At 60.6% G+C, this 27,680-nt stretch overlaps 1 protein-coding gene across 1 annotated transcript; it reads right to left on the minus strand.

The window, feature by feature from the left end:
• LOC141976779 (SPARC-related modular calcium-binding protein 1-like) lies at positions 1-27,673 on the minus strand. The gene is made up of 12 exons (XM_074937942.1): positions 27,458-27,673; positions 10,522-10,714; positions 10,185-10,291; positions 9,509-9,608; positions 8,379-8,429; positions 7,606-7,659; positions 6,889-6,966; positions 6,054-6,246; positions 4,602-4,684; positions 3,511-3,610; positions 2,054-2,288; positions 1-495 (listed from the first exon to the last, which is right to left on the minus strand). The coding sequence occupies exons 1-11, from the start codon at positions 27,671-27,673 to the stop codon at positions 2,060-2,062; spliced, it is 1,404 nt and encodes a 467-aa protein (XP_074794043.1). The 3' UTR covers positions 1-495; positions 2,054-2,059.
• Between the last annotated feature and the right edge of the window lie 7 nt (positions 27,674-27,680).

Below are 27,680 nucleotides of genomic sequence, written 5' to 3' on the forward strand. Positions count from 1 at the left end.
ATTGATTGATTCAGGACACAGATTACAGGACTGTTGGGTTGTTTTTTTTCCTGCCCGTTTTCTGCTTTATAAGGAAGTGGAGGGATTATAAAGTAGTTGGAGCCAATTTTAACCCCCCTCTCCGATAGTAAACAGTAAAAATAAGCAAAGATTAGGGGGGGTTAAATAAAATAATAACCCCTAACGGCACTTTACATTTTGCAGGATTCTCTTTTCTACAGAAGAGAGGAAAACCAGGACTCAACTGCAGCGGAGTTGCCCAGATGCAAATAAATGGCCCGACACGTCCACATCCCTTAGATCGACCGACCCCCTTCTTTCTCAAAAGGTCCGTCCGACTTTCTTCAGCGCCAGGGAAATAAAAATAAAATCCACATTCTACAGTTCACAGTGCAAATCGTCTGCCATCAGAGGTGGGAATGCAGTGCTGGGTGAGGCAGCGCCCCCTGGGGGTGGGAAGGGCGAAGCAGGGCGCGCCCCTCTTCAAGGAGATGCCTGGGGAAAGAGAAATGCAGATTAGATGCAGGTGTTTGCCGCGGTAGCAGCGTGGGGCCCCAGGGTGCTGGGCGCACAGTGAGAGAGGGTCCCTGCCCCAGAGTTTGCACAGCAGAGGAGGGGCAGGAGTGGAACTGAGGTACGGAGACTGACCCAAGGCCGTGCAAAGCTGGGGATAGAACCCAGGAGTCCCGGCTCTCAGCCCCCTTGCTCTAACCAGCAGATCACGCTTCCTCCGACCCACCAAAGCCAGAACTTTGAAAGGCGGCTTTGTACACAGCCCTGCCGGTGACCTTCAAGGTTGATCAGTTGCAGAGGGCTCGGAGAAGAGCCCCAGGAATGATCAAGGGCTGGAAAATCTGCCTTAGAGTGAGAGACTCCAGGAGCTCAGTAAAGAGAAGGTGAAGTGGTGACGTGATCCCAGGCTATCCGTGCCTACAGGGAGGGGCAAGGTAAATATTTAATACTGGACTTTTCATTCTAGAAGACCAAGGTCTAACATGATCCAATGGCTGCAAGTTGAAGCTGGGCCCATTCAGGCTGGAAATAAGGGATACATTTTTAATGAGTGGAACGACTTACCCAGGGGTCGTGGTGGATTCTCCATCCCGGAGGATTTTTTTTTAACCAAGCCGGGATGTTTTTCTAACAGATCTGCTCTAGGGATTGTTTCGGGAGCAGTTCTCTGGCCTGGGCTATCCAGATGAGATGAACACAATGGTTCCTTCTGGCCTTGAAATGAGCAACCTGCAGCCCCTGCCATCCCAGCCCCAGCCTGCCCCCTACCCATCCGGCTCTCCGCAGTGCTACCAGGCTGAGCTGCAGCTCTCTCACCTGGGCAGTGGTGGTGTAGCCATGTGGGTCCCAGGATATTCGAGACACAAGGTGGGGGAGGTGATACCTTTCATCGGGCTGTCTTCTCTCTCAGCACAGAGCTTGGGCCACGAGAAGACAATACCTCCGCCTTGGCTCTGTCTAACGTAAGGCGGCCAGCTGGGAAAGGCCAGCTCTGCCGTGGAGAGGCGGCAAGCTCAGGACTTGCCCTGCTGTCCCCGTTTGGAGGGACAGGACCATCCCCTGGCCAATGACCGCTGGAGACAAGAGAGATGCTCTGCCCTGAGTTACTGCTCACGTGTTCTGGGTAAACCAGCTCTTAGCTGCAGGGGGCGACACTTGAAAGGCCCTTTTCTAAGACACACTGATGCCTGGGAAGGGGATTTTTTTTCCCCTGTCCCAATCAAGAGAACTGGGCTCTTCCCTCCCTTGCTTTCTGTCATAGCTTGCAGCCCCTGGCAAATCCGGGTCCCCCAGATACAGGAGGGGAGTGGGGCCGGGGGGGGTGGGAGCCAAGCTGCCCAAGTTCCAGTCCCAGATTGGCCCGGAGCAAGTGGCTTTGCGGCCACACAATTCCCCCCAGCCTGCCCGCCCGAGAGCACCGGGAACTGGGTTCCACACCGGCCGACCTCCCCATCCATCCTCCCCGGGCTGGATTTGAACTCTCAACCCAGGGGCTCTGCTGCCATCTAACCGAAAGCCAGCTGCCAGCCCTCTCGCTCACCCAGCGCTAGCTGAGCCCCAGGCAGCCCCTGAGCTCCTGCAGGGAGACGAGCCGGTTGGCGTCCAGGTCGCAGTACTCCAGGAACTTGCGGGCGCAGCGTTTGGGCCTCGTGCGCTGCTTCACATAGAGCTTGAGGGGCCGCAGCTCCCGCTCGCTCAGCCCGTCGCTGAAGTCCTTGTCCAGGCGCACGAAATGCCAGCGCGCCGCCCGCTCCTCCAGGCTGCGATCCGACAGCCTGCGGGGGGCAGAGACACGGTCACTTGCCGGGGCTCGAAGGCCCAGCCCCAGCGCGCAAGCCCCCCACCCCCCCGGCCGCCAGTGAGCCGTGAGGTTGTCGGGGCCGCGGCAGGGCGACGGGGATGCCTGCTGCACCCCACCACCCTGCGGGGCCTTTGGGATGCCAGCCAGGAAGCGCCCCAAAGCGCCGGGCTAGGGCAGAGGACTCTGGCAAGAACAGCTGTCAGGGGATTGCAAAGAGAGGGGGCGTCTACACCCTCCTCCCCGTGGGAGCACCCAGCCCTCGAGAATCGATGGCCCATCTAACTCAGCCCAGGGCGATTTTGGAAAGATCCACCCCTGTCTTCCAGCAGCCAGGGGTTTAGGGTCCCCCCGAGCTAGGCTGACCAGATAGAAAGTGTGAAAAATCGGGACAGGGGGTGGGGGGTAATAGGTGCCTATGTGAGAAAAAGACCCCCAAATCAGGACTGTCCCTATAAAATCGGGACATCTGGTCACCCTACCCTGAGCCCGGCGTTACGTCCCTGACCAGCTTGGCTAATAGCCACTGATGGATCTATCTGTCCTCCAAGACCTCATCTAGTTCTTTTTTGAACCCAGTTGTATGGGGAGAATGGGGGGGGCACACACTGGCTCAGGAAGGAGAGGCCTGGGGCCTTTTAGGCTTCTCCCAACTCCCTGTGGGGCAGAGCTTGGCCATTATCTCCATTGTACAGATGGGGAAACCGAGGCACGTAGCGACTCAGTAACTTGCTCACCCAGCAAGTCAGTGGCAGAGCTAGGACTTGAACCCAAGTCTCCTGAGCCCAGGAGCAGTAGCCTAGCCACTGTACCCCCCTCCCTGTCTTGGGGGAAGCAGAGTGGGAGGGAGTCTAGACTTATCAGATGAGCCCCTCCACCTCCCAGCCACGGCCAGCCCCACGGCTCTGGGCTGAATGGCTAGCCGCACCACCGTGGTCCCCATATAAAACAGATTCCCCGGGGCCCTGTAGCCTCCCGGCCGGTCATGAAACTAAGAAGTTGATGAACCTTTGCACAACATCATTAGCACCGGCCCCGCCCCGCTTCTTCTTGGCCGCCCCGGGGGGATGGTTAGCCCTCCATCAGCCAGGGTTGCTACAGAGCAACAGGCCAGCCCCCAGTGTCGGGGGAGAGCCCGCCAGAGAGTCCTCGGCTCGCCCTTCGGCATTCACCGGGCCCCCTGCTCCAGCCCGGCTCACCTCCTATACGTGATGAGCATCAGCCGGGACTCGATCATGTCGGACGCCAAGGCCTTCATCAGACTGGACAGGAACTCCGCCTTCTTGGGACCCGGGCAGCCTGGAAGGGGGGTGAGGGGGTTATGTGGGGCTCTGGGGAGCTGCCCACCCATGACTCATCCCCACTGCAGGCCACTTGCGGGGCCTCTCTCCGTCACCCACGCCAGGAGGGAGAGACCCCGGCACGATGCTTGGGGGGAGGCGGCAGCCAGCTGAATTTAGAGTCCTTCGGCCTGGGGGTGGCCACGGTCCCCCCGGCCAACGTCAGCGGGGAGCTCGGAGCAAAGGGACAACCCGCTGCTCCTACAGTTACAAGCCCCTGTCGCCAGGAGGGCAGCATGGGGGACTGGCTGGCTGGCTCAAGGAATGGGGCACAGGGCCTTTCCCCTGTAGGGGGTGCTAGCTGTTGTCTGGCCCAATGGCGGGGGACTGGCTGGCTCAGGGGGCAGGGAATGGGGCATGGGGCCTTTCCCCTGTAGGGGGCACTGGCTCTTGTCTGGCCCCAGGGAAGGGAACTGGCTGGCTAGGGGAGCGGGGAATGGGACACGGAGCCTTTTCCCTCTACGGGGAGCCGGCTCCCATCCGGCCCGAGGGTGGGGGACTGGCTGGGAATGAGGCATGGGGCCTTTCCCCTGTAGGGGGCACTGGTGATCTGGCCCACAGCGGGGGACTGGCTGGCTTGGGGGGGGGCGGGGATTGGGGCATAGGGCCTTTCCTCTCTCAGCCCCAGGGTGGGGGACTGGCTGGCTCAGGGGGGCGGGGAATGGGGCCTTTCCCCTCTAGGGGGCGCCAGCTCCAACATCGGGGGGGCTGTGAGCTTTCACCCCCACACCCACTCGGGGAGCTCTGCCCGCCCAGCGACAGGCTCAGCCAGCTCCCTCGTGAGCAAGAGGGAGCCAAGAGGACCAGACTCCCCGCTGCATGGGGGCCGCTCATTGGCAGGACACTGGGGGTAGCCGAGTGCCACATGGCCGGAGAACCCGAGCCGCCTAGGCTACCCATGGAAGTTAGGGTGCCAAGGACATTGGTTGTCCCCCGCGCCGCCTCCCCACCTGGCAGCGCCCTGTCCCGGAAGAGAGAGCTCATCTCTGCGCTCTTGGCCGCGGCATTGGACTCACATTCTGGCGGGAAGTTCCTGGGTGGAAGAGAGACGGGTCAACGCCTGGACTTTCACAATTGGCGCGTGGCACTCACAGCTCCCAGCGCTGGGGCAGAGGAGTCGGGGTGGAAAGGGGCTGCGCTTTGCAGGACTTTTGGTGCTTCCAACCCCTCTCCACACATACCCCATAGGCAACCTCTCCCCCGCGTTTGCAGCAGGGGAAACTGAGGCACAGAGGGGGTGGGTGGGAGGAAGGATTTGGCCCAGGCCACATGGTCAGCCAGGAATAGAATTAGAGAGTCCCAACTGCCCCCCCCCTTAACCACTAGACCCCACTCCCCTCCTAGAGCTGGGGACAGAACCCAGGAGTCCTGGTTCCCAGCCCCATCTGGCCACTTGTCCCCCATTATGACCACATAAGCTAGCATTAGCATTAGCCATAAACCAGGTGTTGGCTACTGAGCGATTCAGTAGTTCACACATTAAATCCACTCCCTGTGTTCTTCTCCGCACACGTTTATGGGTTCGCTAGACCAACGGCCAATAACTCAACAAGGACTCTGCCTCCTCCCCTCGGCCTTCGTTCCTTGGGACCCCTCGCCAGCCCCCACGTGGACGCCCGGGGTCTGCCCAGCGCCATGCACCAGCATTCACCTGGGGTGACTCCGGTGAAGACCGTAATCCTAGAGTTGGCTCCAGCCATCAGAGTCCTGACTTGGGCAAACATTTTCCTTTGAAAAACAGAATTTCCCCCACAAAAGTGTGTCTGTTTCCAGCTGAAAAATTGAAGTTTTCATCTAAAAAGAGGAAGGCCTCAGTATTTCAATCCAGATAGGCTGCCACGGTGCCTCATGGGAGCTGTAGTTTAGGTGTTTCATGCTTCCCTGTTCCTCTATGGGCTAGGCTCCCTGACTGGACTACATCTCCCATGATGCACTGGGGCCAGGAACTCCCTTGCAGTAATTGCATCTTCAAGAGGGGAGGCTGTGGTGCATCTTGGGAGCTGTAGTTTGGGTGCCTCAAGATCCCATTCTCCTCTATGGGCTAGGCTCCCGGACTGGACTACATCTCCGATGATGCACCACGCCCACCCCCCTTTCTTGGAGAGGCAGTTGCATCATCGGACTCCCTGGCCCTGGTGCATCATGGGAGATGTAGTCCAACCAAAAGCCCCCCAACATTTCCTATGGAAAATTCAAATAAAAATGATTCCCCCCCCCCATTTTCAAAATTTCCAATGGGTCCAAAAAAATGGATTTTTTTCCCCTAGCTCTAGCCCCGCCTCCGGCTTTTAACCCCTTCCACTCCCAGGTGGAGTGGTTGGCAGGAGACAGCCAAGGCTTATGCCAACCTACAGCCATGCGTGCAGCAAGCTGCTCTGCTGTCTCGGGCGCTGGACGCTGACCTGGTGGAGGTGCCGGGGACGGGCAGGCCGGTGTCGGCCTGCACGCACCAGCAGTAGCCCGTGGCCTGGTGGCACTGCACGGGTTTGTAGGTGCCATCCCCCTCGCACTCCGGGACGAAGGTCCCCTCCTGCTGGTGCTGCTGAATTTCCTCGAGGGCCTCCAGCCGCTCCTGCTCGCAGGACGGAGGGAAATCTGCAGGATGCGGGGGGCAGGGGGGATTATGGGGGTGCTTTTTACCTTTTAACTCTCCGGGCACCCAGTCCCCACCTGCCCCCCCTCCACCAGCTGGGATCAGAACCCAGGTGTCCGGGCACCCAGTCCCTCCTGCCCGCCCCCCATCCCTCCCCACCCCACAGCTGGGAGTGGAACCCAGGCATCCTGAATCCCAGCCCCAACTGTAGCGTAACTAGATCAACCTTCTCACTCCCTTTCCCTTCCTCGCCCCACTTTGGGGTCAACGCCCTTGCCGAAATCCCAGACATCGTCCCCACCCCATTTGGTTTCGGTGGCATCAACGTGTCTTACAGTGGATCCCAGAGCTGGTTTTCTGGGGCTTTTATTTGTGGGGCATCGGCGCCAGACCCGGCCCAGGGCCCCATGGCACCCAGCGCTGTACGAAAGAAAGTCTCCAATCTAGAGAGACCCAAAGGAAAATGATCCCTCACTGAAAACAGCCCCCCCCCCCAATTCTCTGCACCGCAGGGCAAAGCCGGGGATCAGAGAAGGGTCTGTGAACGAGACCCCAAAGAATTCAGGCCCGGCGGCAGCCGGAGAGCCGGGGGCAAAGCTGGGAACTGAACCCCGGGTTCTCTGCCCCCCCCCCCCCCGAGTTACCTTGAATCCGCTTCACCGTGTGGTTGGGCTTGAAGTCGGGGAGGATGATGGGTATGAGGAACGGCAGCGAGGTCCCCTCTGAAAGCGGCGGAGAGAGATTCGGGGGTGGCGGGGGGAAGGAAACCCCCCAGGCTCCTCCTCCCACCCTTTCCACCCCCTGCCTTCTCTGGACACACGGCACACGCCCCTCCACCAGAGGGCAGCAGGCACCCCCCCCCCGCTTTCCTCACAGCCTGCCTGGGCAGAGATGCCAAGGCTAAAACTGTGCCGGGGGGGGGCACAGACCTCTGATGCCTCTGACCAATTCGGGGCTCTCCCCTTCGTAGGTGCCGGGTGGGGCCCAGGGGGCAAAGCCCCCAGGGGAGGTATAAGGGGAAGAGCCCCTTATATTTGGGGGGGAAACATCCCCCCCAGATAGGAATGGCATGAGGGAGGGGTGGCTGAGCCAATTGTGGGATGGACAAAGGGGGCAGGAGATCACACGGGGTTAACAGCAGAGCAGGAGCCTTGCCCAGGGGAGCAAAGGGGACCCAGGAATGCCCCAGGTGAGGGGGGGTTCAGATGGCACCCCTGGGAGAGGTTTGAGAGCCACCTGGGGCGGTGAAAGCTCCCCCTCCCTCCCTGGCACGAGTGCAAAGTGGCAGACGTGCATGCCGTCAGCCGGGTGCGTGCCCCCCCGATGAATGGGAGGCGGGGGGCAGGGAGAGGGTTGCTTACCTTCCTGCTTGTGAGGCGGGGGGCTTGCCGGGGTGGGCCTGGGTCTCCCGCCTTCTGCGTTCAGGGAGGAAAAGAGTTCGAAGGCCACTATTACAGAGGTCTTAGTGCCATCTATTCTGCCCAAAGAGTGGAGTTCACAGCACAGACCCCAGCACCAGCAGCCCTGCTGGGGAGAAGCGAGGTGGGGTGGGGGGAATAAGGGCTCCCCCCCATTATTACGGCCGCCAGGACACCGGGCACACACCACCTTGGCCCCCCGCCCTTCGGGGCACTTTCCTGATGTCCTTTCAGCCTTGTTCTCCCTGTAACCACCTGTGACCCCCCTCCCCAGCAAAGAGAGGGAAACTGAGGCACAGGGAAGGGGCAGTGACTCAGAAACGGGACTAGAACCCAGGCATCCTGGCTCCCAGTTCTAAGGAGCTGATGGGCAGCTGGCCAGTCCCAGGTTATAGGGCTAGAGTCTGGGACAGGGACCCTCAAAGACCCATTAGGAAGCAGGCTGCAGTACCTGGGTCTCCCTCTAGAGGGTGCCCACCCACTGCTCCCCACTCGCTGCTCAGCTGGCTGGGGAATTCTGTGGGGCGCAGCAACCGCCAGTGGGGGACACCCCCTCGCTGCCCTGCCGGGGTGCTAGGCTATGCAGACGGGCATGGCAGCGGATGGAGCAGGGGTATGGTGAGACAGGCAGGAGTCAGGGCACTGCAGTGGGGCAAGGGGGGAGATATAGCATTCATGGGGGAGGGGGGGCTGGGATGAGGGCTGGGGGGGGTTACCTCTCCGTGAAGAGTTAGGGTCCTGCCAGGATGGTCGCACCACGTAGGAGCCTGGGGATGAGCGAGAGACAATTCATCCCCATCGCCCTGGTGTCCTGACTCCCAGCCCCCCGTGCCCTAACCCCTAGGCCCCACTCCCCTCCCAGAACTGGGAATAGAACCCAGGTGTCCTGACGCCCAGCCCCCTGTGCCCTAACCCCTAGGCCCCACTCCCCTCCCAGAGCTGGGAATAGAACCCAGGTGTCCTGACTCCCAGCCCCCGGTGCCCTAACCCCTAGGCCCCACTCCCCTCCCAGAGCTGGGAATAGAACCCAGGTGTCCTGACGCCCAGCCCCCCGCCTATCTCTGACCTCTTCCTCCACATAAGACTTCCCAGGTCCCTAAATATGAACTCCTTCGGTGGGGAGGGCTCAGACCAGACCCCTCGCCCCATGGCAGGATGCTGCCCTACAGGGGGCAATTTCACCTCCTCCCCGCCCTAGGAATACAACCCCTGCGTGCCCAGACCAGGCCCAGACGCAGCTGGGGGCTCAGGAGGACACAGGGTCCGTCCCAGATGTGTGGGGCCCAGGAAGATGCTGGGCCCAGCACACAGCAGGAGGCGGGGTGTATGTGTGTGTGGGGGGGTGCACTGCCAAGGTGGGGGGTGGGGGACCTGGATCACAACCTGGGGGCAGTGGTCGATTAGCCACCGGGCCGACCGTGCCCGTGCCCAGGGGGCCCTGGCCAGTCGGGGGCCCCTGGAAAAAAATCCACCATGGGGTGGCGGAAGCCCGGAGCAAACAAGTTGCAGGGCCACAGTGCGTGTGTTGGGGGGGCATGACCGTGAGTGGAACAGGGGTGGGGCCGTGGAGGGAGGGGCACAAGGGGGGGGATCATGGGCGGGGCCGCAGGCAGAAGGGGCGGGGCTGCAGGCAGGAGGGGCGGGGCCGCAGGCAGAAGGGGCGGGACCTCAGGCAGAAGGGGCGGGGCCGCAGGCAGAAGGGGCGGGGCTGCAGGCAGAAGGGGCGGGACCTCAGGCAGAAGGGGCGGGGCCGCAGGCAGAAGGGGCAGGGAGGGGCCCCCCACTCACTCCGGCCCGGAGCTCCACGAAACCTTAACCTGCCTCAGCCTGGGGGGCGGCCGGGTACCTGTGCAGTTGGGCGTCTGGTTGAGCACGGACGTCCCGCTGACGGGTTTGCCCTCGGCGGTGGCACACCAGCAGTAGCCCGTCTGCTGGTGGCACTGCACCTGGGCGGGGAGGGACGCACAAGGCAGGTGACCCCCGAACGGGAGCTTGGGGATTTTCGGGGGGGGGGGGGGGGAGGTTTGGACTTTGGGGGCCGGATTCGGGACGGGGCGAGTCGCTCAGAAATTCTCGGGGGCTGGTGGCGGGGGAGAAACGATCCCCTCGCGGAGCCCTGGCTGCAGGGAGCTGAGAACGCGCCCCATTGCCAGGATCTGCCCCCCCGGGGTCCCCGAAGGGAGGCCGCACCCCAGGCACATGGCCCTGCAGGTTGGTTGCCCAGTTTCCACACAGGGGCTCTATGGAAGGGCATTCATGCCACCCCCCCCGCACTAGAGGGTGCTGCATGGCAGGGGCCCCCCATGCCCAAACCCCACACACGTTGATACAAGGGGGGGCAGAGATCTGGGGTGAACAGCGGGGGGGGTCCCCTCTGCACATCCACCCTTTGCAGCCGACGAGGGCTGGGATGAGGGGGGTTCTCCAAGAAGGCTGTGGGGCGCAGAGGGACCCTGCTGTTCTCCCCCAGAGGAGGTGGGGGGGGAAGGGGAGAAGCATGTTCCCCCCACCCCCACCAGTACCTGCAAGAAGGAGCCGTCCTCGTTGCACTCAGGGACATAGATGGAGTCCGCCTGGTGCCGGGCCAGCGCCGCTGCACGGTCCTCTTGGCACCGGGTGAGGTTCACGCCTGCAGGGGGAAAGGTGAGGGTTAGAGGGGGCTACGGGGGGGCAGGGGGGGGCTGCTGGATCCCACAGGGCTGCCCAGGGTCTAGGGGCAAGGGACACATGCCCATGGCCCTGGCATCACAAGCCGGGGGACAGGGAATTCCCCACCCCACCCACGCGGACGGTCAGAGTGGGGAGCGGGAACCAGCTCCAAGGGCACCTTAGCTGCTCCCCAGCCAGGGCTCTACCTACTGGTGGGGTCCCGGTGGGCGCCCCCACAGCGGAAGCGGGGCAGCGCCTCGAGGAGGGGCTCCTGGCACTGGGCACGCTGGAAGACACAGTGGGATTTGTAGAGCTTGCCATCGGAGGCACAGACGGGGCGGTGGCGCTCGTGGGGGCATTCGGCCGGGCACGGCAGCCCCCGCTTGCTCTCCGAGATGATGAACTGCAAGGAGAAAAGGGGCAGAGAGAGATGTGAGACGTCAGCATCCCTGCCCCCCACCAGATCCACCCTGCACCGAACCCCTGGTCCCCCCAGATCCACCCTTCATGGGCCCTTGCACCCCCAAAATTCACCCTGCATGGCCCCTCCTTATCCCCCCAGATCCACCCTGCATGGCCCCTTGCACCCCCAAAATCCACCCTGCATGGCCTCCTTGTCCCCCCAGATCCACCCTGCATGGCCCCTTGTTCCCCCCCGCAAATCCACCCTGCACAGCCTCCTTGCACTCCCCAAAATCCAACCTGTACTCCCCCAAATCCACCCCCATGGCAGCCCTGACCCCTCACTCCACCCCACACAGCTCCCCCTTGCTTCCCCCCAAATCCGTCCTGCACATCAGCCCCCGCCTGCTCCAACCCAACACCCCCACCCCACCCCCACCAGGCTGCAGGCTCCACTGAGACAAGGCTGCTGGGTCCCCGGTGGACCAGGTGTGTCTCTCCGGCACCTAACTCCTGGCCAGCAGCCCCCCAGAAGGGATCGGGGTGAACGCAGCACGCAGCCCTGGGGGCTGAAGCGTTGGCTCAGAGAGGCACTGCTATTTGGGGATGTGGCAGGAAGGCACAGAAATACCCTCCCCCCACCACATCCAAGGATGCCCTCGTGCTAGGGGACGGCAGAGCCCCACACCCCGATTCTCAGGCTCCCTCCTTGTCTCAGCCCATAGCCGCCCCCCCGCCCCGAATTCAGGATGACTAGAGAGTGCCCCCTGCAGGGGGGAAGGGGCACATGAGTAGGAGCCTAGCCATATGGATGAATAAGGCCTCTCAGTTCATCGGTAGTTCTCCCAGCACTTGGTCAGTACCAGTCACACCATTTAACAGATGGGGAAACTGAGGCATGGGGGGGGCATGATTTGCACAAAGCTTCCCAGCTGGCAGGGCCAGGAATAGCAGCACCGTCTCCGGCACCCCTGTTCAGCGTGAGAACCACTAGGCCACCGCGGAAAAAGCACAGAGCCCTGTAGCTTGGACCCGGGCAGGTGGTGACGGGAGGCCAAGGTGTTTGCTAGACTACCAACACTGGAGGTGCCCCCATGGAGAGGAAATGGGGGAGCCCCGCCCTGGGGTTCTCCATAGATCCAAGCTGAAATTCACACACACACACACCCCCACCCCGGGCATTGCTCAGCCATCCCCCCTGCCCGGGGGGAGCCGAGCTCCCTGTGTGACTTGGCAGGGGGACAGGAGTTGGTTTAACTAATTGCACAGTAAATAAACGCCAGGCGAAAGGGGGGCCCATTAAAAGCCACTAAGTTTTCAGACTTCGGTTGCTTCATGCTGGTGTTTTTTCCAGAGCGAGTGCGCGCTGGGCTGGCAGGGAACAGGACAAGCCCGTCACTTAAAGCAGCTGGCGTAACCCTTTAGGTGCCCGGCAGGCACATGCCACTCTCTCCCCCTTTGGGGGTTTTAAAACCACTGGATCTGCCTGGACGCCTGGGTTCCTCCAGCTCCTTTCCGACAAAGGCCCCCAATGCACGGAGGTCAGTCAAGCCACACTTGGCAGGTGGGGGGAAGGAGGGATTTGCCCCTCTTTTGTTGGGGGGTGGAATCTTGAGGTGCAAGGGAAAGGAAGCACTTGCAAGAGGTCACATAGGGGAGCCAAGAATAGGACCCAGGTGTCCTGGCTCCCCCCCCCCCCAACCAGCTGTCGATTCACGGGGACAGGGGGATCCCCCTCCGAATTAAAGAGCCACTTCCCAGGTCCGCTCCCATCCCTCCTGGGGCCAGGTTCTCAAGCCAGCAGTTCGCCTTGGCCAAGGGGAGTGGGCGCCTTGTGTTAACAGAGGAGAGTTTGAAAGAGGAGCCACTCCTCCCCCGCCAGTGGGAAGCAGCGACCCCGGGAGCGGGCCTTGGCACACCAGCCCAGGGGGGCCTGGCCCCTCTGCCAGTCTCCGGTGGCCGGGCACAGGTAACATGGTAGCTGGGCTGGAGAGAGAGAGAGGCAGTCAACCAAAGGCCTTGCCCCAAACAAGAATTTCCTTTTTGCTCCCCGCACGCCAGGGGCACCGTGCCAACGAGAGGGTGATTGGCAGCTGGTGGCTTGGACTCAGGGGAACCCTGCCACCCCTCCAGTGCTCCGGTGCCAGGCTGGAAGTGGGAGGAGGCGGGCAACGTTTCAGGTCTGCAGGCGGATTAATGGGCAAGTTGTTGTTTGCGCTTGTAAACCGGGACAGCGTCTGTCTGGTGCCCCGGCCCACCCATGTCCCCGGGGCAGAACCGCGGCTCCCTTCCCAGGCTTGGCTCAGCTGGGGTCCCCGGGCGGCCGCCACGCCAGGAGCGCTCTAGGTCGGTGGTTACGGGGTCTGAGTCCTGGGGTGACGGTAAAGGGCTCATGTGTAAGGGAGAAAGGGGGAATGCATCACACCCCCAACTATCCCAGTCCTGCCCCCTCGCGCTTCTGATGCCCCTCAACCCGACCCACAGCCCCGCTATCCCAGCCCTGGGTGCCCCACGGATGCCCCTCAACCCAACCCACAGCCCCCTGCTATCCCAGCCCTGAGCGTCCCCCTGCCCCACTGATGCCCCTCAATCCCCGACTTGAGACACAGCACCCAGATTTCAAGAGCTGGGCTCTGCAGGATGTTCCACGGTAGGAAACGAGTCCATGCCACGATCCCCTGTCTTGGGGTGCACCAGACCAGGGGTTGGTGGGGCAGAGCCCCCTGCTCACCGGGCACAGAGCCAGGTAACCTTTGATCCCCGCCCCATCAGCTCACACTCTGCTCTGGCCCGCGGGAACGGACACCGTCACTGGCAGAGCAACGCGTGATCTTGAGACAGGACAGAGAGAAAATCTAGGATTTGGGGGCGGGGGTGGGGGGGAAGAGGGGCTGATCATCCCCACTCTCAATACCCAGCCCCAAGGGTTTGTACAGCAGCGAGCACGTGGGGGCCCAGTCCCTGACTGGGGCGCCTAGGTGCTACCATAATACAGCTAATAGCAATAAAAATGGACAGCGCCTGGCACAACGGGAGACCCAGGACCCCCCTAGGGGTCCCGCTAGGTGGTGTGCATTTAGGTGTATTACGGTAGCACCTAGGAATCCAGTCAGAGGTCAGGCCCCCAGGTGCTACCGTAATACACCTAATAGCAATAAACTTGTGCAGCCCCTAGCAGGGGATTGAGGTGAAGCGGGGAGGGACCGTGGGTGGGTGTCCTGCCATCCTATCACCCCACCTCAGGGGGCAAGGGCAGCTGTCACTGGGGAGCGGGGGGGGTCACCCAAGAAGCTCTGAGGTACCTGTCCGGCCCCCATTATTGAAGTATTTGAGCCCCTCCCAGGGCTGTTGTCCCTGTTGTACAGAGGGGGAAACTGAGGCACAGAGCGGCTAAGAGACCCGCCCAAGCTCACACAGGGAGCCTGTGGCAGAGCAGAGGTGTGATCCCAGGCGGGTGTCCCAGCCCCTGCAATTCCACCCCCCAGCGTCCCCCCTCCCCCAGCTCTGCTGGCGCTCCTCAGTCCTGACCCGCAGCTCCCTGCAATTCCACCCCTGGCTTTGCTGCTCCCCGATCCAAGCCCTCCTGTCGCCCAGAAGCAGATAAGAGGCACTTGAGGGGGTTTTGGGGTGGGGGGTGGGGGCAGGAGCAGGGAGCCTTGCATGGGAATGGAGCCACTTGGACATACAGAGGCCTGCACTTCCCGGCTGCCTGTCTGATCCGCTGCTCAGCAGCCCCGGTGGAGCAAGCGGGCTGGTTCTGAGCCCAGTTCCCAGCCCCCTGCAACACCCAGCGCTGTCCACGCGAAAGGGGGCTGCCGGCGGAGAGGCTGAATTCTGCCCTCCGGCCCTGGCAAGCGCCGGGCGCCACACCTGCACCCCGGCAGACCAGCAGCCTCCATCCTCCCGGGCCACTCTCCCCACCCCGCCCAGCCAGGTCCTCCCGCTGGCGCCAAGGGGCTGGGATCCCGCAGGGCCGCGAGCATTGGCATGGGAAGCGGGCGGCGGGCCCCGAGGCCAGGAGCTGCCCTGGCTGCCGTGCAAAGGGCAAAGCTGTTGACAGAATGACGGGACGGTGACATAAACCGGCGGGGGCGGGTGGGCGCGAACTGGCCGAAGCTCCCAAACCCTCACGCGGAGAAGAGCCCTAGACGCACACGGTGCTTTTCAAAACAACAGCCCTGGGCCAGCGGCACCCCCCAGCCTGCTGCAAACAGGACACCAACTGAGGGCCCCCCCCTTAATAAATACACCCGACGCCTCTTTCCATCAAAGGCGTCTCTTAGCCACACAGACGTGACATCACTCCTCCCGCCTCTCCATGAGACGGGTCCCCCACCCCGCAAGGAGCAGGGACAGCTGGCACGGACTAGCCCCCCCTCCCCACCGAGCCGCCTCCCCTCCCCCAGCTGCGAGTCCATCCCTGGCTGAGTCTCCGCTCCCCTCCAGCTCTCCCACGGCAGATGCTAGTCACCTCAGGCTGCTGGTGGACGTGACGCTGGGAGCAGCTCAGAGACCGTGGGGATGGGCACGCTAGAAGAACCCGGCTATAGGCCGCCACCCCCTCCCCCACACTTAGACACTGTTCATGGACCAGGCCTCCTGATCCCAGTTCGACCCCCTGCCACCCACCCCTCTCCGAGAATTCACTTCCTCTTTGCGTCCCTCCCAAATATGCCACAGAGGGTCTGAGGCTGCTGGCTCCAGCCACTAGCGGGGACATGACACACACACACATAGCCAGCGTGGTAGCAAAGTCACTGGGAGGGGGAGGGCGCCTCATTAATGAGGGAAGCTCCCCACCCCCACTATACTGCTGCTCGCAGGCAGGCCCCCCCCCACTCTTCAGGCCGCTGGTCCAAGCTGTGTATCACTGGCCACCAGCCCCCACAGGCCGAAGCCAGCTACCCCACTGAGACCAAAATATCCCAGCCCATAGCAGACACGACTGCCATGGACCCCAGGCAGAGAACAAGAGGGACTGAGGGGTGCCAGCGCCCGAGACCCCCCAACCCCCACAGTGGCAGGGAAGTGAGATGGACTCAGGTAATCCCGGCAAGTGACCCGCACCCCCTGCTGCAGAGGAAGGCGACACCCCATCAGGGTCCCTGCCGATCTGAGCTGGGGGTGGGGGGAAATTCCTTCCTCTGGCGATCAGTTAGACCATGAGCACATGAGCCAGAACCAGCCAGGCAAGCGCCTGCGAGAGACAGGACAACCGGTGCCATCTCAGGCACCGGCTCACCCAGTCTAGTGCCCCTTCCCCAGCCGGGGCCATCCCTGCTGGTTAAGAGGAAGGGGATTTAAAAACAAAACAAAACAAAAAACAAAACAACCCTTCTCAGAACACATGGTGGGGGGACATCCCTTCCTGATCCTGGCCAGCAGAAGCCCTGAAGCATGAGATTTAGGAACAGAAGAAAGAAACTGGAAGTGAGCCCCAAGGCTACCGGGGCCTGCCCCCCCTTTACAAGCAATCAGCAGAGGGAGTTGGGGGGGTGAAGACATCAGCTCAGCCCATCCACCCCCACTCCCACCAGAAGGGCAGTTTGTGACTTCCTCCAGGCATGCAGTCTCGGGGCTTTGTGGGGGGGAAGGTATCAGGGGTTTTCTACAGCAGGGGAAGGGGAGGAGAGCTCCTGGCTCTGCCACTCACCAGGGAACCCAGGAGTCCTGACTCCCACTACCCCACACTCCCACACTGTAGGGGGTTGCTGCAGGAACACCTGTGCCACCCCAGAGGCAGCTGCATCTCAGCGCTGGCTGAGGATCCCCGTACAAAGAGCTGCCCCACCCCAGAGGCAGCTGCATTGGGCGAAGCCGGCCCACATGCACACAGAGGGGAATACAGCCCTGCAGGCTGCTCCTCAGAGGGACACGGGCTCTCCGCGTGGGAGCCTGGGCCAGAGAGCTGGCCTGACGGCTCCCGTTGCAGCTCGGGGCCTGTGCCGACACTTGCTTTTCCTGGCCGCTGCTCTGCGGTTACCGAGCCAAGCTCAGAATCTCTTTGCCCCCCAGGGTTTATTTATTCCACCCCGGCCTGCGGCTCCAGTGACCCCTGATAAGCAGGATGAAGGTAGCGGCCACTGGCAATCCCCACCCCCACTGACCCAGCCAGGCCTGGGGACGGGAGGGCTGCAGGGGGGATGCTGTATATCCCAGCCTGGGGGGGGCGTCCCTTCCCCCCCCGTCTTTCCCTACCTAGCCACCTGCACCCCTCCACACCCAGCCCGATGGCCCACGCGTGGGAGACCCCAGCTCTGCGTCAGACCGCACGGGCCCTTCTAGCTCTGCATCCAACCCCTCCTCAACCCCACCAGCCCCATGGAACTGGATCCAGCTATCCTAGCAGCTGCTCCCCATCACACCTGTGGGTCCCTCCAGCCCCACATTCCCACCCCCAGCCCCCACGCAGTGTTGCCAACTCATGATTTGGTCACAAGTCTCCTGCTAATTATCATGTTCCTTAAAGCCCCAGCTCCTGGAGTCAGGTGAATGTGTGATGACCTCAGCCTTCGTTCCGAGTGGACCACCGCTGCCCTCACGCTCCGGAGCATCCTCTCCTCCTTAGCCTCGGAGAGGGGGGCGGGAAGGAAACACATGAATGAATGGCAAGCCCTGGAGCGCCCGCCTCGCCTGCTAGCTGGGGGACTGGCTGCCCGCTCAGTGGTTTGTGGAGATGGCCTCAAGACGGGCACATTTAGTGAAAGAACTGGAGTCAAAGTGCCCGATATGAGGCTTGGCAGCTTCCTCTGTGGCCCACAGGTTGGGATCCAGGAGAGCCAGAGTCCAGGCCCAGCTCTGTGCCTCAGTTTCCCCAGCTGTAATATGGGGATAACAATCCTGCCTTCGTCTAGTTAGACTGAGTTGTTGGGGGCAGCCCCCTGACACAATGGGGGAGCCCCCCCCCACCTCTCAGGCAGGGGTCCAGCCCTGATCATAACCCCCTACAAATAAGCCAGGCTCCAAACGGTTTATTAATAATCGGCCGTTGGGCTTCGTTACTGTTTAGCGGGAAACCAGCTCCGCTGAGTTGTTGTCTTTTCATCAAGGGTCGCCCAGGCCAGTTCTCACCTGGAGGTTAATTCTGGCAGCCGGAGCCAGAGACCACACCCCGTCCCCACCAGCCTCAGCTGCATCAACACCCCGCAGCCATGGCCGGGAGACAGCACGGCTGCCCTGACGGGCTGGTCCAACCCCTGGGGGACCGTGGAGCCCGGCCCGAGAGAGCAATGCCTTTAAACGCCAATATTTGGTTAGATTCCTCTTCCCACCTCCACTCCATCCCTGGAGGGGGCGGCAGGGGGGGGAACGCCCCCAGGGAGCGTGTCCCCTCCCGCATGGGTGTCTGGCCAGCTCTTGGCAGACACCCGCTGCACGCTCAGGGCCCTGGCAAGCCAGCCGCGTCCATCTCAGGGCCGTGTCCGTCCCCGCCACGACTCCCCCTGATTCCCTCCCCCCGCGCCTGCCTCCTGGCTGCCAGCGCTTGCCAAGGCACACAGACGGGCCCATACAGCTGTCAGCCGAGGGTAATTTGTTAGGGCCTCTGGTGGCCCTGCCACCGAGTCAAAGGGCCATTGTGTACCAGCCACACGCCGCGCCGGCCCTGCCTGTCGGCCCCCCCGCTCCCTCCCCCCTTCAGACAACAAGAGCCCTCGCTGTATAAGGCCGGCGTTGAGGCCTGGCCGTGAGCGACCGGGCCAGGCGGATGAAGGGGGCCTTAGTCTGAGAAGGGAAAAGAGGGGAAAAAAAGATAATCCGTGGGGCTGAAATTGACTCAGTCTTGAAGATGAGATGAGAGACCCCTTCCCTCCCCCCCCTGGCTCAGGATTTCTGTCCAAAAGAGGCTTTTAAGCAACAAAGGGGAGGAAAGATTATTAATAACCAGGTGCTTGACAGCCGAATCTCCAGCCCTGCCTTCCCCGCTGCAACAGGGACAGCTGTGGGAAGGGGATGCTTCCGAGTTGGAGGGGGGAATCGCAAGGCTGGGCTAGCAGGGGGGCACCATCAGCAGAGGCTGAATAGCGACCTGTGCTTTCACCTAGTTACCAATCCACGCGCCCCTGCCTCGTCAGGCTACTCCAAAACCCCACGAAATGTGAGAGGTGGAAGAGGAGGGGTCCCTTCCTGCTAGGCTACCCCTCCCTCAGCCTGCATTTCCAGCTCCCAAGCCCATGCACCCTATTCCCCCATGCAGTGACCACCGGATCCGATTCTTCCCAGGCCCAGGGAGGCTGCCCTGATCAGAAGAATGCCCCTGTGATCAGGGATGCTGCCAAAGAACTGGGCCGGCTGGTGTTGACCAGCAGAGGCGCTGAGTGGCCGCGGAGGCACTGGGGCTGCCTGCAGACTCAGGCAGACGGGGCTGCACCCCTGGGAGACATTTGGAAGCGTCTCTGGTGCCGCGAGGGCCAGAAACCGGCTGCTCAAAGATCTGTCTCTTTCGCCAGCACTAGGTTCAGCAGGATCAGAGCAGGAGGTTGGGGATGGAGGGTGTCCTCTCGGCTCCAGAGAAATGGGACTCTGGCCAGAGAGATTTTCCCCTTACCATGTCCTCAGCCCAACCCCTCCCAATTCGGGAAGGATGGAGGGAGGGCAACGAAAAGACCAAGCCTGCCTTCCCCCCACCCTGATTTCCCTGGCACAAGCGGCCTCTTAAATCAATTAATGGCCCTCCCACACCTGAGGAGAGCGAGCCCGTGGGCGGCTAGCTGTCTGTCTGACGTTCCCCCTTCGCATGCCGCTGTTGCTCCTTGGCCTGGGTCCTGGGACAGCGCGTTCATTGCCCATGGGCAGCGGCACCTGGGTGGGTTCCCGCAGCCTGTACTGAGCTGGATTCTGCCTGGAAACGGGCCGGGGGAGGGTAGGGGAAAATCCCTGCTAATTTCCTGATTCCACCCCCACCCTGAGCTTGTCCTGCCCTGGCCTACAGAGACAGCTGGATCTGCATTGCATTGGCATGCAGGGGTGGGGAATTGAGCAAGCCAGAGGGTGGGGGGGCCCAGATCTGTGATGTCACCTTTGCTGCTACCTGGGGGGGAGGGGACACGGAGCAGCGGTGGAGGGCAGAAAGCTTCCATCCACCTAGCCCGGGGGCAAGGCCGGCCTAGCCACAGCCCTGGGGGGAGGGATGAACCTGACGGTGGTGCGGAGACTAGGTCTGAGCCGATGCTACCATGAGCTCAGCTGGAAGCTTTCAGGGCCTGGTACCTAAGAGCCCGCACCAGATGCGCAAGATGAGGGGGCGGGAGGAGACCTTGGAGGGGTGGATGTGTTGCACGCCTACAATAGCACCTCCACCCTGGGCACACACCACTCTCCCCTCCCCGCCAGTCGGACCTGGGTTCTATTCCTGGCTCTGCTGTGGCGTGAATCCCGGTCCAGCTCCATGCCTCAGTTTCCCCGCTCTGTAAAAGGGGGAGAATGCTGCCTGCCTTTGTAAAACACCCTGAGATCAACAGACAAAAATGCCAGATAAAAGCTAAGGATCATAGCTCAGGGGTGGGTAAGATTAAGAAACCGGGCAGAGTGTTATCTTGGTTCTGTTCCCCCAATCCCCTCAATTGCATTTGGTCATTAGCCAAGACCATAAGTCCTTTGGGCTAGGGACTGTCCCCCTACACATGTGTCCGTACAGCACCTACCACCATGCCTGCCTTGCATGCTCCCCCCCAGTGGCCATATAAACGGCCCCTCCGAGTATGCTTGTAGACCATCTCCCCCAGCCCCGCATGGTTCTCATGTGCAGCAAATCCCCAGGCCAGACCTAATCCAAGAGGGAATCTCCTCCCAGGAACCCACAGCCCCAGGCAACCCCAAAACAAACAGCTACCTGCTGCCAAAGCAAACCGGAGATGTGAGGACACCGCTGGAGGGGACTTGATCCCAATTCAAGTTCCTATCAAGAGGAGACAAGGCCCCAGGCCGCACACCTGGCTCTGTCTCCTGCTATGGGAGGGAGGGGGGGAGGAACCGAGCCCAGAGATCTGAACGTCTGGAGTTCTGTGCTGTGGGGAGTGTGGCCTCAGTCCTCCCCCACACACTCCCTTTCCGATCCCCACGCATGGAGAAGCGGAGATGCAGTGGGAGAGACTTTCAGGAAGAGGAGCCTAGAGACAGAGGCCCAGATAAAGTGTTAGGAGGAGAAAAACAGCTCGACGGTCAAACTTGTTCTGTAGGAGCCTAAATATCGACCTGTGCACACGGATTGAGGTAGAGCTGGGAAGGAAAGGAAAGGAAATTCGATGAAAACGTGAGATTTTGGGGGCGGGGGGGGGGAAATCAAATTAACACAAAAACCAAACAAACAAAAATGTGACCGACAAACCAAAACAAAAGATTTCAGTTCGAGTCAGAGTTGAGGTCAATCGAAACGTTTCTCTAACTCCTGAAACGTTTCGATTTTGGCCCTTTTAGTGTAAACCAAAGTTGAATTTCAAAACACAAAGTTGTTTGGAACTAAAACACAAACCTTGAAACTTCTGAAATTTCAAAATTCTCAATGTCAAGTCAGGAAACCCATCAGGACCGACCCTTTCCCCTGGAACAGTCCCGCTCCCAACAAAGCTGCTTTTGGGGGGGCTTTTTGCCCCAAAATTTTCATTGAAACATTCCCCAGCCAGATCTAGTTTTTGGAACCCCGGTTTTGGAGTCCTTTAGCCATATAATTAAAGTCCCTCCCCCATTACTGAGGGAGCCTCCTATTATTAAGGGTGGAAGCCAACTCGCTTTTCATCCGTGGTGACCTCTTATGTAAAAATAAGAGCGAGGAAGAGAAGACTGAGGCTCGGGACCTGAGAACAGTTCTCATGTACATAAAAGGTTGTTACAGGGAGGAGGGGTGGAAATTATTCTCCTCAACCTCCGAGGACAGGACAAGAAGCAATGGGCTTAAACTGCAGTAAGGGAGGTTTAGGTTGGACATTAGAGAAAACTTCCTAACTGTCAGGGTGGTGAAGCACTGGAATAAATTGCCCAGGGAGATTGTGGCATCTCCCTTTTAAGAGCAGGTTGGACAAACCCCTGTCAGGGATGGTCGAGATAATACCGAGTCCCGCCCTGAGGGCAGGGGACTGGACTCGAGACCTCTCGAGGTCCCTTCCCGTCCTAGGATTCTATGACTGATGCTACCTGCAGCAGCCTGACATGGGTTTGGGGGTGACATCCCCCCGCCCCCATATCTTGGAGAGTTCAGTGGTAGCCAGGTGGGGACCTCAGTAACAGCTGGGTAGAAATTTGATTTTCCCTTTCCCAGGGAACGCCGGGATTTCAAATCATTCTGTTTTGAGACAGAGAAGAAGGGAAAAAAGTTCCTCTGAACCAAAAAAAGCTGGGGGGGGGGGAACCCACCCCAGTTGGTTTGGGGTCAAAGTGTTTTGTTCCAGTTTTGACGTTTAAACTGTCTTTTAAAAATATATTTTAAAAAGTGAATTTTGTTTGGAAAGGGCAAAAATTTAAAATGTTCAGTCTCAAAATGGCCAAAACAGGATGTTCTGAGATTATTGGAACATTCATTTTGTCCTCCCCCAGCCCCACCCCAAAGATGAAACTGACAGGATCAGAAAGACGTCAGTTTCCATGAAAGTGGCACTTTCTTCTACAAGGATGCTGATGAAGAGTTTCCAGCCAGCACTGCTCAGCCCCTCCTCCGAGCCCCGCAGCTCGCGGCACGGGATCTGGCCAGACAACATGAGCTTTTGGTGTGGTGTAGCAGCCGCATTGGAGAACATTTGTCCCCAGTGGCCTGAGAGGTGCAAAAGGCGGCTGGCACGCATGCCCCGACTCCACATGCAGAGAGCTGCAGAGAGGGCCTGGTGGCTAAGCCAGTCTCTTGGGAGTCAGGTCTCCGTCCTCGGCTTTCCAGCCCCTTCCGCCAGCCCCCCATGCAGCCGGCAGGGAGCTCTCCGGCCCGCCCCGGGCAGCGCTGATATTCTAGCATGGGTAAAGCCGGGCCACCTGTTGCATCAGGGAGTCAAGGTCACATGCCAGCCAGCGAACCCAGCCCGTATTGATCACTTTCCAGGGCACACGCTGGCCGGGCCTGCAGCTGACTAAGGCCGATATATATAAGGCCCAAGAAGGGATGACGGCAGCATGGGGCTGCGATTAAAATTAGAAGGTGCATCAGCACCCAGACAGGCTGGGTCAGGCACTAAATACAGACGCTGCCCGTAGCTTGCAGCACAGCCAGATCGGAGCTAAGCAACACCCCTGAAGCTATGTGATGCAGCTTACCTTCCTGTCCAATGACCCCGCTACAGTTCTGGGGGAACCTCCACCCTGTTACAAATCATGCTTATTTTGCATGCTGGTTGCTTATGAACCGCAGTTTCCTCGTTAAGCCACCCCACTCTAATTCCACTGGGAGCTTGCCTTGTTGATGTGCCCAACTGGTGCCCGTCCCTGCGTCTTGGTCTGAGATCCAACCAACTCATGCCACCCGCCAGCCTCGCTTACCAGCCAGTTCGGCTTTCACCAACCTGGATGCTAGAGGCTCTGGGTCTTGCTAGATGCTCACCAGAACCATGCAATTGTAACCCACTCCGCGGGGTCTTTTCTACACCCCCCCTGCCTGTGCTGGGGATGGAACAGGCTCTCATTCTGAGCCTCGCTTTCTGCTCTGCAGTCCCCCCATCCGATCCCCAGTCTGGGGCGTCACCCAGCCTCGAGAGTCACCCTGTGGTGTACGTTGGTGGACAGACACAAAGCAAAAAAACCAGACCCATCTCATTGTAGCTGATCCCACCAGGCTGTCCCCCGCACAGAGTTAATACACCCCTCATGCTGCCAACCCTGCAAAATTCGATACACTCCCAGAACAGGAAGGTGATGTGGAACCAAGGGGGTGGTGGGCTAAGTCTATAGTTCTCCCCGCCCCCCGTCAATGCAGCTGAGAACAAGCTAATGGCTCCCTCCCATACTCAGCCCAGAAAAGGTTTTAGGTGACCACCCCCAAAGAGCTTCCCACATTTAGCCACAATGCCTCAGTTCTCAAGGATCATCCCAAGGGAGCAAGTCAGTCCCCCACCGACAGCTGCCGGGGAATAGAACAAGGGCTTGATGTTAACATGCCACACAACTGCCATCTACCATGGGCGGAGAGCAGGATTTGAACCTAGGATCTTCAGCTCATGTAGTAGAGAACCGAGCTGGTGCTGCTTGAAGAGTGACTCCCCTAGCCAGGCGCAGCAGTAGGCTTTTATCCACTGTGGACTAGCCGCTAGAGGGAAACGCTGCCCCAAATCTCTCTCACACTCTGCCCCCCCTCCCCCCCGCGTCAGACAGATCTGTTAAGCAATGGAGATTCACTACCTTAAAGCAGTATGGTCTACTGGTTAGTGCCTTGGCCTGGGAAGTCTGGGGTCTCAGTTCCAGCTCTGCAACTGACCTGCCGGGCGACCTGAGTCAAATCACTTTCCAGCTCTGTGCCTCAGTTTCCCAGCCTACTCTTCATCTTGTCTAGCTGGGCTGTGAGTGCTTTGGGGCAGGGACGCTGACTAGGAGTTCGTGCAGCACCCTGCACAACAGGGGCTCCCGTGCACGGCTTGAGCCAGAATTGGAACCCAGCAGAGCCAAACGGGGCTCTAAGGGGAGCTGGACTCACGCACTGGACAGCAAGAGAATCGGGCACTGGAGCTCCAGTATCCAGCCAGAACAGACCCAGCTTAACTCTCAGCTCCCACAGGCAAAACAAGAGAATACTTTTTTATACAGGGCCCCTTCTCCCCCTTGAGCTGCAGTTTAAGAGTTGGAAGACCCTGCCTTTCCTGCACCCCCATTTCCACAGATCCAATCTCAATTATTCCCATTCCAGCAGCACCTACAGATCACCCTGCCCTCGCTATATCACACCAGGTGCTGCGCAGACCCCGACCAAGATCGGCCGCCCTCCCTGCACAGGCGCTGCACAGACGTGGAGCAAGACTGTCCCTGCCCTGAAGGTCTTTCCATCTAAATAGCAAGGGCAGCCCTCGTTTGACAGGTGGGGAAATCGAGGCACAAAGACTAAATGACTCCCCTGCCAGGCCACAGAGAGCTGACGGTGGAACCAAGACTTGAACCCAGATCTCGAATCCCTTTTGCTCAAGTGAGGGGGAGAGTTACTAGATCCTCCAAACTGTGGATTTAACAGCATTGAATCCCACCAGGGTTCACTCCACGGGCTGGGAGTTTGGCTCTGGTCTTAAAAGCAGCGTGCTCAAGAGCCCAGGCTAGTGAAATCAGCTAGTGGCACAAGCAGCTAGATAAGGGGTCTCCCAATGGGAAAGATCAGGGAGATTTGCGCCCAAGGGCAGTTGCTTGCTCTGTGCTGGGGGAGTTTCCTAGCTTCTCCTTCCAGCCCGCGAGATGGACTCGAAACAAAAATCAGAGGGGGCAAAGCACAGCCAGAGTCTCACCCAACGCGCCTTACGCGAGGCCAGTTCAGAAGTCAATTACTTCAAGGCCTCGTTGGCCCTCTCCAGTCACGTCCGGCCACTTAGCCTCAGCACACGGCGCATGGCAGGAGCTCCCGGGTCACGGCTGCCATCAAGTGCCAACAGCCAGCCCCTTCTGCACGGGGATCTCAAAGCCCTTTGAGGAGCAGTAAGGCTTGCACCTGTTCTCTTCCCAGAGGGTAGGTAAAAAACATACCCTATTTTGTAGAAAGGGAAACTGAGGCACAGAGAGCAGAAGCTACTTGCCCTATGTCACAGAGCTGGTACAGAACCCAGGAATCCACGAAAACAATGAGGAGTCCGGTGGCACCTTAAAGACAAACAGATTTATTTGGCCATGAGCTTTTGTGGGTAAAAAACCCACTTCTTCAGATGCATGGAGTGAACATTAGACACCGGAGAAAGTGTTTCCACAGAACCCTCTGCACCCCACAAGCTGCAAACACAGAGCTCGCCCAGAACCCCAAAAGGGAAAGCCCCTCCTTGGCAGCTCTAACCTTGCAAAACCCAGGGACCTGTAGGAGGAGCTGAATTTGGGGGAGATCCGCTGGGGTTGCTTTTGCAGGCAATCAGGGTGATGTTCGGGGGCAGGGAGCTGGGCTATTGAGGAGTGAGGCGATCAGATTTTTTTTTCCCTTTAAAGCCCCCCAGGAAGAGGCCGCCCCTGCCCCACAGAGGTGGAAGCTCTACGCGCCTCCGGTCAGTGTCCTCCGGTTTGAAGCAAAAGCAGCAACCCGCCACCTGCAGGCTTCCATCGTCCCCGAGGGTCACAGGTGCATTCACCGGCTTTCGGCACCCCCACGAGCAAGGCTGGCCCAGGCCTCCGGGCGTCTCAGCGCCCCCCTCCAGGCCGATCCCCCTCCAGTGCCATTCTCTTGGGAGCTTCGATCCTTTTCCGCCAGGGTCTGCTCGGCCCTGCATATGGGACACGGCCCCAGCTTGACCCTCTCGCCGCACCGACCCACAAGACAAAGGGAGTTTCTGCCACAGGCCTTGCCAGCCGGGGCTGATCCCCCACCCCACAGATAACCCACCCCAAAAAGCCTGGAGGGGAGCCCCCAGCAGGCCCCTCCCCTCCATAGCAGACAGCAAAGCAGCCCTCGAGACTAAATGCTAGTCCTTAAAGCACAGGGCACCCACAGCTACGCCCAGCCCCTCACCCCGCTCCCTATAGCCCTCCCCTGTTCCCTCCTCCCATAGCCAGAACCCACCTCTAGCCTCACAACCATGCTCCCCCATAGCTAGCCCCAGCCCCCTACCTGTAGCCCCACAACAATTACACTCTCCCCATGGCTAGCCCCTAGCCCCCCACCATGCTCCCTACCAACCCCTACTCTCTCCACACCCCATGAGCCTTCCCATACTCCTCTCCCCACATAGCGCCAGCCCCTCATCCCATGCCCTCTCCCACACTCTCTGCCCCCCCAGAGCCAGCCCCTCCCCCATATCCTTTCCCCACTCTCCTCCCACCATCCCCGTGTCCTTACCCCACTCTCCTCTCCCCCCCGAGAGCCATCCCCGTGTCCTTACCCCACTCTCCTCTCCCCCCAGAGCCAGCCCTTCCCCCATGTTCTTTCCCCACTCTCCTCCTACCATCCCCGTGTCCTTACCCCACTCTCCTCTCCCCCCCCAGAGCCATCCCCCTGTCCTTACCCCACTCTCCTCTCCCCCCCCAGAGCCATCCCCCTGTCCTTACCCCACTCTCCTCTCCCCCCCCAGAGCCATCCCCCTGTCCTTACCCCACTCTCCTCTCCCCCCCAGAGCCATCCCCCTGTCCTTACCCCACTCTCCCCCCCCCGAGCCAGCCCCGTGTCCTTACCCCACTCTCCCCCCCACCCGAGCCAGCCCCGTGTCCTTACCCCACTCTCCACTCCACCCGAGCCAGCCCCCTGTCCTTACCCCACTCTCCCCCCCACCCGAGCCATCCCCCTGTCCTTACCCCACTCTCCCCCCCACCCGAGCCATCCCCCTGTCCTTACCCCACTCTCCTCTCCCCCCCCAGAGCCATCCCCCTGTCCTTACCCCACTCTCCTCTCCCCCCCCAGAGCCATCCCCCTGTCCTTACCCCACTCTCCTCTCCCCCCCCAGAGCCATCCCCCTGTCCTTACCCCACTCTCCTCTCCCCCCCCAGAGCCATCCCCCTGTCCTTACCCCACTCTCCCCCCCCCCCAAGCCAGCCCCGTGTCCTTACCCCACTCTCCCCCCCACCCGAGCCAGCCCCGTGTCCTTACCCCACTCTCCTCTCCTCTCCCCCCGAGCCAGCCCCTCCCCACTCCTCTCCCCCGATCCCCGCCGCCCTCGGGTCACCTTACCGGGGACCGGTCCCACCGCAGCGGGGCGGCCAGCGCGGGGCCGCCCAGGAGCAGGAGCAGCCCCCAGCGCAGGCAGGACATGGCTCGGGGCGAGGCGAATCCCAGAGGCAGCTCCCCGGCGCCGGGCTCCCGGTTTATAAAGCCGGAGCGATCCCCCCCCCTCCCCGCCCCGCATGTCAGGGCTCTCCAGCCGCTCCGCCAACCACGTGGAGTCATCGGGCAA

This window comes from Natator depressus, chromosome 23 (assembly GCF_965152275.1).
Source record: "Natator depressus isolate rNatDep1 chromosome 23, rNatDep2.hap1, whole genome shotgun sequence".
Lineage (NCBI taxonomy): Eukaryota > Metazoa > Chordata > Testudines > Cheloniidae > Natator > Natator depressus.

Excerpts from the sequence above, each read along its gene's own strand:
- LOC141976779 (XM_074937942.1), bottom strand. The coding sequence starts at position 27,673 with ATGACTCCACGTGGTTGGCGGAGCGGCTGGAGAGCCCTGACATGCGGG. Across the intron at positions 10,292-10,521 it reads CGCCCACCGGGACCCCACCA|GCGTGAACCTCACCCGGTGC; the intron begins GTAGGTAGAGCC and ends TTCCCCCTGCAG. Across the intron at positions 2,289-3,510 it reads ATGCTCATCACGTATAGGAG|GCTGTCGGATCGCAGCCTGG; the intron begins GTGAGCCGGGCT and ends TGCCCCCCGCAG.